This window comes from Nanorana parkeri, unplaced genomic scaffold, assembly GCF_000935625.1.
Source record: "Nanorana parkeri isolate BGI_ZX_2015 unplaced genomic scaffold, ASM93562v1 scaffold9, whole genome shotgun sequence".
Taxonomy (NCBI): Eukaryota; Metazoa; Chordata; class Amphibia; order Anura; family Dicroglossidae; genus Nanorana; species Nanorana parkeri.
This window is the reverse complement of record NW_017306277.1, coordinates 2,501,195-2,511,892: the sequence shown is the minus strand read 5'-3', so window position 1 is coordinate 2,511,892 and position 10,698 is coordinate 2,501,195. Positions and strand designations below refer to the sequence as shown.

At 44.8% G+C, this 10,698-nt stretch overlaps 1 protein-coding gene across 1 annotated transcript; it reads right to left on the bottom strand.

Annotated features, from left to right (window-relative positions):
- Window positions 1-2,059: 2,059 nt before the first annotated feature.
- On the bottom strand, window positions 2,060-9,227 carry LOC108785397 (putative uncharacterized protein C3orf49). Its single transcript, XM_018554457.1, has 4 exons — window positions 8,873-9,227; window positions 7,427-7,557; window positions 2,917-3,027; window positions 2,060-2,257 (listed from the first exon to the last, which is right to left on the bottom strand). Exons 1-4 carry the CDS (start codon window positions 9,225-9,227, stop codon window positions 2,060-2,062), a joined length of 795 nt encoding a protein of 264 aa, XP_018409959.1.
- Between the last annotated feature and the right edge of the window lie 1,471 nt (window positions 9,228-10,698).

The window sequence follows — 10,698 nt, the reverse complement described above, 5'->3', positions numbered from 1 at the left end:
AATTCTCTTTAGATCTACTTTTTATGGTACACAATCCCTTCTTTCTATCAAAACTGCTTATAAATTGATTTTTTTTTACATTTTTAGAGCTGTGCCTGCTGCTGTCTCTTGCGCTCCGCATGCATAGAAGAAGCACCTGATGTCGGGACTACATGTCCCATGATCCTTTGCGTGGGTATATACAGCACGGTGCATTTTCAGAAACTTTCTGCACACGGTGTTTGTCTACACTGTGTGGGGGGAATGTATCAAAACTGGAGCAGTTGCCCATGGCAACCAATCAGCATCTCTCTTCAGTTTGCCCAGTTGGGATTTGAAAATGAGAGATAAAAGCTGATTGGTTGCAGTGCCAATCTGCTCCAGTTTTGATAAATTCCCCCCCAGTGTGTCTCATGGGGCTTTAGTCCCGATCAGGACCACACACATGGGCGTGGCTACATTGGTGCTACAGGAAGACATGGTAAAGGTGCCCATACATCCCGCGATCGTACGATAATTGTGCAGTGTATGGAAGGCGTGCGACCGTTTCTACTGTACAGTTGCACATCTTCCGTCGAACCAGCATGCTAGAAAACCCGCCGAGAATCGTACGATTCTCGGCAAGTTAGTGGCCTGCTTGTTCGACAACTGCCAAACAGGCCGGTGTGCGCACGTGCACACTGCCAGTTTGCAGTCATTGTAAGCCTGCCCCTCATTACAGTCATCGGAAGCCCGCCCCCCAGGGGGGCGGGCTTGTGATGATAGCAAGTACGATCTGCCTGTCCAAAAATGTTTTAAAGTACTTTACAACCATGGCAAGACAAAAGTCTTGCGAGGGTTGTAAAGTGTATGGCCACCTTAAGGCAGAGTAGACACCTCGTGGAAGGACGTTCCATATATATCTCCTTCAGTTTCTTCTTGTGGAAGGAACATTGGCCCTGAGAAGGAAGACATGGAGGATTTCTGGCATTATGTAAGTGGGGTTATAGAATACAAATTATGTATGAGTTTAATAATAAATTTAGCCAAAACAGAAACTCTATTGCTCCTTGAGCTTCTTAAGCACCTTTAGAAAAATGTAAAATCTGCGCTTATGGGTTACACTTGGAGAACTAATGGATATTATTACAGCTGCTGCACTATAGACACTATGGTCAAGAATGTAAATAATAATGAATGTGCAGCGCTAGGATCTACAGCTGGTTAAAGGAGCCTAATCTAAGGTAATTAGGGGGGCAATACCAATTACTGTGCATAAATAAATAACCTCTAATCATGTGAATTTGAGTGTAAGTCACTAACTTACAATTGATATATAGTTCTACTGAGTTAGTGACTTACACTCAAATTCACATGTTATATATATTAGCACAAGTTTAATTAAGAGAGGTTATTTACTTATGCACAGTAATTGGTATTGCCCCCTAATTACCTTCGATTTGGCTCTTAAGCACCTTTGCCTGAAAAGCAAAACATATACTTTTTTTCATTTTAGAGAGTATTTATGGTAGCTTAGTTTACTTCATGTAGTATTCTTTGTGTGTTTTTTCCCTCTTTGTGTGTTTTGATTGTTATTTGTGTGCTGTCCCCATTTATTTCCCTGTTTTTTTTCCCCTGTTTTTTTTTCCCTTTCTGTGAAATGATGAGGCTACCAGTGAAATTGGCTTTTTTTTTGGGACAAATAACAGATCCAGTCTAGTTAAAGGAACCTTAGGAGTCAGTTAAAGCCCTCTGCACCCTTTAAACCCCCAAAATCCACCTTAAGTTCACCTTCTCAATTGATTCTGTTAAAATGGCAAATTCTGCCTGAAACTCCCAATTTGTTGATATAATTTAGGGTAATTCAGAACTCCCAACGTCACTAATTTTAAATGGCAATGGTTTTTCTTTACAATACATTCAGATCATAACTGCTTGAGTGACTTGTATTAATGTCTTTATTTAAGGCTTAGGTGCCAAAAGAGCAGAAATGATTCTGAGCCAAGCACACTGTGCTATTATTGGCAAGCTTTGAACATTAGTTCCGTCTGTCAGCTATCACAAGCCGGGTAGATCTTCACCATCAGCTAGGGACAGGATCCTAGTAGCAGCAGCAGATACATGGAAAACAGACGTTCTTAAACTTGTACTTCCTGGTGTTCTTTTTGGAGACTCTCTGGAACTGCTTTGAACACTGAAGGATTTCATCTCCCAGAGACTGACATTGGCGTAATTCCTCGTGTCTCTGCTCTAAGAGCTTGTTGGATTTCTCAGCTATTGTTTCAATAAGGTCGTCCACCTGTAATGTTAAAGGCAATGTGTGATGCTACAAGTCATTCAGCTGGGACAGTATTGAGAGGTTGTAATGGAAATGCATGACTCTACAAGTCATTCAGCTGGGACAGTATTGAGAGGTTAGGGTCCTGCTTTACTATACATTCCAGCAATCTTCCCTGTGAGGCCCATCCCAGCATTCATGCACAAATATGGGTCCTGTTCATAGTATACATGCGCCCCTTAGCACTATTCATTCCAGTACAACTTGTAACTTCAGGGCAATATCCCTTTAAGCCCTGATGAAGTGGATATCTTACAGCCCCTGAAACATATTGGCTTGTTATTGTTGAACTTCTGTCATAAAATAAATACTCTTGGGCTCGTAAAACTTTTGTGTGGCATTCTTATTCTTCCTATACCTTCTAGGATTGCCCTGGTATGGTGGCACCACCCTGGAGACTATTAAATCTGTTGCTGTCACCCAACACCACTGCCTGCGTTGACAGTAAAGCGACCCTGATTTTATATATGGTATAGCTACAACATTTAAGAGATTGTCCTTAATTTTATTTATCCCGGATTGCCATTAAAAACAGTTTTACAAAAATCAACCTTTCCCATCTGTTGTGTGTCCAAGCTATTTGTTACAGGCACTATTATCTGTTCAGCCAGAGAATGTACCTGCATCTGTAAGCCATGCACTGTATACTCCGACTTCTGTTTCACCTTCTCCACAGCCTTCTTCTTCCGTCTCATCAGCGCAAAGTGTCTTTTCTTAGAGGAATATGAGCCCTACACAGTGGAAAAAAGAGGATATACAATTCACTATATACATTCTACCTGTAACCGTTCAAGTGCTGTGCCAGCATAGTTTATTTATTTATTATTGGTATTTATTTAGCGCCGACAATTTACGCGTCGCTGTACATACCGTGTTTCCCCGAAAATAAGACAGTGTCTTATTTTTTTTTTTCCATGAAAAAAGACACTAGGTCTTATTTTCGGGGGATGTCTTACCTGGCTGCAGCTGTTCGCTCTGCCGTCCAGGGAGCCACAAACAGGTGGGCGGGCATGCGTGCGGGTGGGGGGGCGTGTCTGGCAGGGGGGCGTGAGGGAGCTGCCTCTCCGCTTTGAACCATCTCCCAACCACAAGGAGAAACAGACGAGGGGGCGGGCATGCGTGCGGCCGGAGGGGCGTGTCTGGCAGGGGGGCGGGAGGGAGCTGCCTCTCCGCTTTGAACCATCTCCCAACCACAAGGAGAAACAGACGAGGGGGCGGGCATGCGTGCGGCTGGAGGGGCGTGTCTGGCAGGGGGGCGGGAGGGAGCTGCCTCTCCGCTTTGAACCATCTCCCAACCACAAGGAGAAACAGACGAGGGGGCGGGCATGCGTGCGGCCGGAGGGGCGTGTCTGGTACGGGAGGGAGCTGCCTCTCCGCTCTGATGTCATCCAGAGAGCAGGTTTTATATTACAGAAATCCCAGAAGATAGCGCTAGGTCTTATTTTCGGGGTAGGTCTTACTTTCGGGGAAACACGGTAGTGCACATTCACATCAGTCCCTGTCCTAAAGGAGCCTGCAATCTAAGGCCCCTATCTCACATGCATACAGGGCTGATTTTTGGACAGGAGCCTATTAAGCTTGCAGCATGTCTTTGGAGTGTGGGAGGAAACCCAGGCAATCATGGGGAGAACATGCACACTCCTTGCAGATAGTGACCTGCCAGGAGTGGAACCAGGGATCCCCAGTAGGGCAAGGCAGAAGTGCACCTGTGTTTTGGCCACTGTAGGCAACGCAACAGGTTCCATATTATTCAACTGCCCCCAGTAAGTCCTACATATGGTGGTTTTCTGTCCAAACTGACATGGGACTACGCACCTTCCTCTCCACCACATAGTAGTGCTCTGTCGATTGGCCACACAAACACCACATTGTGAGTGGCAAGGGAGTTGCCACGTATTTCCCCATACATGGAATTACTGGGTAATTTCTCGGGTAGCAGAGGAGGCTGGATAAGATAAGTACAGGATGCTTATTATACCTGCTCGAAATTATACATCTGCATACCTCGCTACTTTCAGACTTGGAAGGGAGGGACAACATTTAGAACACATTATGTAGGCACAGAATACACCCTGCCACATCTCCAATTACACAGACTTTCAAGAATTAATACGCAAAAAATGATTGCTTGACCCCACAAGTGTTTTTTTCCACCACTCACAGCCTTTATATTATCTTCTCAAAATGGCAAATGTAATAATAACATTTTGGTCAACGCAGTGGCCCACCTCTCCCATCCTCACTACAAGATCTTGGTGAAAAATGAATGCAACTTTGGATGGAAATAAATATTGTGACATTGCATAAGCTTATCGAAACAATGCCATGGCGAATGTGTGTCGTAATCAAAGCTACAGACGGTCCAACAAAATATTAGAGTGTGACTTTTTTTTCTATGTATATAAAACAGCAGTTCCATTTGTGACCAAAAGATGGCACTGCATATCAACTCATGTTACAATGTTACAATATATAGATTTTCTGTGTGATAAAGACAAATCCACAAAATATTAAGAAATAATGTTACTGATAATACACTACATTGCATTTAGGAAGTCGACACTTATTCGTATTTTTGGTGAGTAAACAGACAATTCCTATTTAAGCATGAGGTTTATTTCTTACCCCCTAGCGGCACATTAATTATGAGCTTTCTCATTTAAACAGATGTTTAATACATACACGGCAATGCTAGGTAATAAAAGTGCTGAATAACTAGTAAACATAAAGGTGATTTAGAGATCAGGCTGCTGCTGGGTCACATGACCATTGCCAAGGCATTAGTCTTGTGATCTCTGCCATATGATCTGACACTGATGTTCATGCAGAGCCAGTCAGTCACTGTTTCTGCCTTTTTGCAGAGACCACATGACCAATATTTTGTCTGGATGACTCCATATACACCAAGCAAATCCCAGAACCACATTTTTCTGTGCTCATGTTATATTTTCTGCACTTTCAGTCCCATGTTGCAGCATGAGAGTTAAATATTCATAAAAAAATGCATCTTGGTGAGGAACTGCTGCACTCCTTACCGGACACCCCCCCCCCGGATGTATAAAGGAGGGTGCTGTAGTAACCACGGATGGCACCGTGCATCTACAAATATATGATAAATGTCACATAGGTGTGCTGGTGATGTGTTAAAATGTGGACACCTGGCTATCACACCTGTATGAGGTTAATGAACATCCCACTCCAAATCCATAGACATTATTATGGAGGTACACCCCCCACACACACACACTTCCATTGAACCTCCATCCTCCTGGGAAGGCATTCCACAATATTATGGAGTGTGTCTGTGGGAATTTGTGCCAAATAAGCCTTTGTAAGGTCAGGTACTGATGTTGGATAAGAAGATCTGGCTCTCAGTTAGCTTTCCTATTCTTTCCAAAGGTGTTCAATAGGGTTGAGGTCAGGGCTCTGTGCAGGACAATTCATTTCTACTACACCAAATTCATCAAACCATGTCCTTCTTGAGCTGGCTTTGTTCACAGTCATGCTGGAACACAAAAGAACCTTCCCCAAATTGTTGCCACAAAATTGAACATTTAGGCCTCATTCACACTGGTAAGAGCCGGCCCGCAGAGATCCGTGCAGCGTGCACGGCCATATCGGGCCGCTCCCACGAAGGACAGATGCTGCGTGTGATTACACGCAGCAGCCTGTTCTTCTCTATGGGAGTACGCGGTCATACGCGTCGCTCACCCGAACTGCACATCCGTAAGGGTGCTGGTGTTCGTACTCGCACGCAGACAGGATGGATCCTGTCTGCGTATGTGCAGGGACACCCGCATGGATGTGCAGTTCAGGTGAGCATACGGTGGCGTATGGCCATGTACTCCCTTCCCGGGAGCGGCCTGATATGGCCGTGCACGCCGCACGGATCTGTATGGGCAGCTCTTATCAGTGTGAATGAGGCCTAAGAAATAAAGGGTGCCAAACCAAAAGGGGAATAAGGACAAAAGTCCTTTACTAAATGTGTTCCTCTGGACCCACAAGACTGGAAGCGTATCATTGTCTAAAATGTATTTGTGTCAGGAAGCAGGGGGTGTTACCTCTGCTCGGTAACACCCCCTCAGCCTTATGTCAGACGTACCAGCGAATTAGTAGCGTGGTAAGGAACCCACTGGCAGGAAGCGGCCGATAAGTCCAGAAACGAAGTACAATTCAGGGGCAATCCAAGAGAGTAGTCAAAGTCCAGTCCGGGTTGAGGCAGGCAGCGATAGTTCAGAGGCGATAGACAGTCAAAGGGTTCAGTAATCAGGAAGTACAACGAAAGGGGCAACAAGTAACAACAGGATCAACAGGGAGGCTAGGTGTTCAACATAAGGTGGAATAAGCCAGAGCTCAGGCCAGGTTTTTATAGCCAGGGGAGGTAAGACCACCCCCCGGTCACCGAGGCAACCAGCAGGCCTCCCTCCCCGGGAACCAATGGCAGGCGAGAGAGATGGAAGGTGTGTGCTGGGAACCTCCTCCAGCAAGGCCCACACCTGATGGCCCTATCGGCGCAGGGGCGCTACGCGCGCTTCCGGGGATGCGCGCAGCCTGCGTACTGCGCATGCGCACCTGCCGCGCATGCAAACCCGCAGCCCGGGCACCAGGAGTTCTACCAGGCTGGGGGGGAACCCATGCCATGCGCCATGCCGGTGGTGCCCGAGCAGAGGTAACACCCCCTGCTTCCTGACAATTTGCATGTTGTAGTATTTACAGTAGCCTTAAACACTTTGACTATTTTGGATGGGGTGTCCACATATTTTTGGCCATACAGTATATCTAATTTACATGCTGCCTTTATACCAGCCTCCAAATGTGGCCTTGAAATAAAGAGTCCGTCTCCATACAGACAGAAAATATATTTTAAATTGCACATTTCACACCTAAGTACATAATAATTTGCTATCATTAAAGCCTTCTGCCTGAAACGGGTGAGCATTTTTAAATGTAATATTAATAAATCTGCTTCTGTTATAGAGGCTTTCCCCCGGTAGTAATGATGTATGTTCTGTCTGTTTGGAGATGCTCAATCACCTTTGGAAGTGTGAAGTTGTACATCGAGAAGTGGCTGAGCTGTCACTGATTAACACTGCATTTATAAAGCGCCCTACGGTGACATTGGATCTGTACCTTCTGCAGGCCGGTGGGAAGTGAAGTGACAGACACGCGTCTTGTCATTCTCTTGGACCGCACGATGAGGTTGTCCGCCATGAGTCGCTCCGTCTCTGCCTCTACAACATTAACATCCAGTTGGAGAATTGCTTCCAAAGAAAAACAGTCACACTGAGTAAAAAGCAGTAATTACATTGCAGAGGTGTAACTAAAAGCTAGAGGGCCTCAATGGGAGATTTAGAATGGGACTTTCTCATGAAAAAACACTTGGACGGTTCTTTTAATCTGTGGGGTGCTAGTATGTCATGCAGTAATAATAAATGTCATACGAGATGTAAGTTCTCATGCACACCGCAGGCCGGACTCTCAACCAAAAGTCAAAAAAGTCTGTTTCTATGGAAATAGGTTGCTCAGAAAGTAGCACATTTTCACATACGGTATATATTTAAAGTTCAACTAATGGCTCCTGTATAACAGTGTAAACAAGTATTAAATCTAGTTACTATGTAACACACAGGCCTCATGAACAAGAGTCTTGCTTCCCCAACAGAGAAAATTCCTACTTTTGTTTCTTCCACTCTCCCTCCCAAACACTGCAGCTCACAGTGGGAGGGTTTCAGCAACAGACACAGTGCTGTCAATCCAGAAAGCAGTGGGGAGGACTAGGTGTGTAAAGGGGCATATTGGCAAAGCTACAGGCAATGCTGATAGCTATTCAGCATTGAATTGCTATTATTTTTTAGTAGTAGTAGTTGTTATAATAGCAGGTAGACATGTGTATTCGGATTCGGACGAACCTGCAAATCAACAAATTTGAACGAATCTGAAATAATGATTTTATTATATGCCCGAATATACGAAAACTAGATTTGGGCATACATAAATTCGTTTTTAGAACGTGCAGCGGCCATATTGACCGCCGGCGTGTTCTGCGCATCCGTGCCGCCATCTTGGAGTATATCTTGGTATACACTAGGGATGCACCGATACCGATACTAGTATTTGTACCGATACTAGTACTCGTACTCACCCAAATGCTCTGATGCCTAGCCCGATACTCGAGCTTCCGGTAATAGGAAGTCGTGAGGGTCAGCATAATAGCCAGGCAGCTCACAATGGCAGCTACTATATTTCTCTAAGGAAAGATGTACCCTGTCAAATCATTTGGACCACTTGTGTAATCAAACAAAGAGCTCTACACCCAACATCTATGGAACAATGTACCTCTTGTCCCACACTCATCACATTGTCTGACAAAGAAAAACTGCGGTCGTGAACCGTTCATTTGTTTTCCTGGAACTCTTAGGACATTAAGTCCAGCACATCTCACCCACAATAAGAATCTCACAGCTGTGTTGAGGTCATCGGTCGACACTTCATTTTCACACTTTACAGAAGACAGAAATGCCTACAAAGACCTTACAGATTCCAATTCCGGTATTAACAAACAACTGACCATCTTACCAGCCTGTGATATCCTCCTTCCTGACCTCTTGGCTGTCTCCCGTGTCAGTGGCAGATGCTGGATTATTTTAGGAAGGCGATGCTGTTTCGGGGATGTCATGAGTGAATTCTGGGAAGACGAGGGATTGCTGAGTTTCATAGATTGGGATTCCTTCACTTTTGAGTGGATGATTTTGCCCAAGAAGAACTTTACTTTGTGGCCGAGACCCCTTTTCTTCTGTTCTGACGTTGTGAAAGATTCAGAGTCACTATCACTGCTTTGCTCTTCCTTTGGGACCAGGACTTGTTGGTTCATTAGATTCTCAGAGACAGTTCCATGCCACCTTAATACAAAGAAAAGATGGGCCAGAGACATTATTAATATGTAATATGATACCGAGACCTGAGATCCTTTTCTCCAGCTTCAATCTGAGATGATAAAATCTAAAATTCAAATGATGTTACTTTGTTCTAGTTTCTTCGTTTGGTCATGGTTCTAATATATGATGGCGCTTCTTAAAGGAGAACTATGAGGTGAGTGCTTTTCACTCACCTCATAGTTCTAGCCGACCTGTGAAAATGAGACTGTCACATGTCGGCTAAGTAGATAGAGAAGTGAGCGAACACATACCGGCGTTCGCTCACCTCTCGATCCTGTCACAGCTCTCTGCTGTGACAGGGGAGGGGCAGGATTCCCCCCTCCCCGCTCCGATCCGCCATCGCTGACTGGCGGAACGGACGGGGGAGGGTGCGGGTACAGTTGGCTCTGCCTTTAGATAGGCAGAGCCAGCTGTCACTCACGCAGCTGGGCGGATCCAGACATAATTGTCGGGATCCGCTTCAGCTGCGGCGTCTCAGTATACTGAGCTTAGGGTGACGGGAGGACGCTAGTTTGTGTCCTCCCGTTACCCTAAGGAGAACTATGGGGAAAAGCCTTAACACCATAGTTCTCCTTTAACCGCTTGCTGTCCGGAGCAATTTCTTACAATTTGTACACACATGATAAAATCAGAATTTTTGGCTAGAAAACAGCTTCAACCCCCCCAAATAATGATATATTTTCTGAAAGCAGGGGCCCTGTAGAATAAAAACATGCTAGTTGCAATGCTTTATGATGCACAGTATTTGCACAAATGTTTATTAAACCAGTATTTTTAGAATAAAATACACTAAAATGGAATTTATTGCACAGCAACAGAATATAAGACCCATTTTTGGGGGGAAATATAAAAGACGGGGTCACGTCGGTTAAATAGATACCAAACATGTCAAGCCTTAAAATTGCGTTCGGCCATGAAGCTGCAAAAAACGTAAACGCTCCAAATTTCCCATAGGCGACGCTTTAAAAGCTTGTGCCACTCATCAGTTTAGTGCCAACAGTGATTAATAGTTCTAGAAATATTGCACTCACTCGGACGTTCACAGCGATATGTAGAACGTAGGTGCACAGACGCGTGTTTGCGTATGCATGTGCGTGCACGTGGGGGGCAGGGGACTTTAAAATATATGTTTTTGCATTTTGTTATTTTCTTATATGTTACTTTATTTTATTTCAAACACTCTTTTTTTTTTTTTACACTTACTTTATTGCTTTCACATAGGGGGCTCCCTATGTAATAGCAGATAGGGTGTAACAGGTCCTCTTTATGGAGATATCAGGGGTCTTTCAGACCACTAATGTCACCTAGGGACCCCAAAGAAGCTGAGGAAGCAGAGATCTGCTTCCCCAGCTTCTTCTCTTGGCTTGACATATACACATCACTTCCGGGTCCAGTGATCGGAGGGGAGATCAGCGGCTGGAAGCCTGCTGATCTCTCCCGATCATTGTGGGGAGACCCAACATCCCG

Bases quoted from the DNA above. Each gene is read 5' to 3' on its own strand.
- LOC108785397 (XM_018554457.1), bottom strand. From the start codon at position 9,227: ATGTCTCTGGCCCATCTTTTCTTTGTATTAAGGTGGCATGGAACTGTC. The intron at 3,028-7,426 runs GTACAGATCCAA...TCCACTGTGTAG, and splicing joins TTCCCACCGGCCTGCAGAAG to GGCTCATATTCCTCTAAGAA. The intron at 2,258-2,916 runs GTACATTCTCTG...TTAACATTACAG, and splicing joins TGCATGGCTTACAGATGCAG to GTGGACGACCTTATTGAAAC.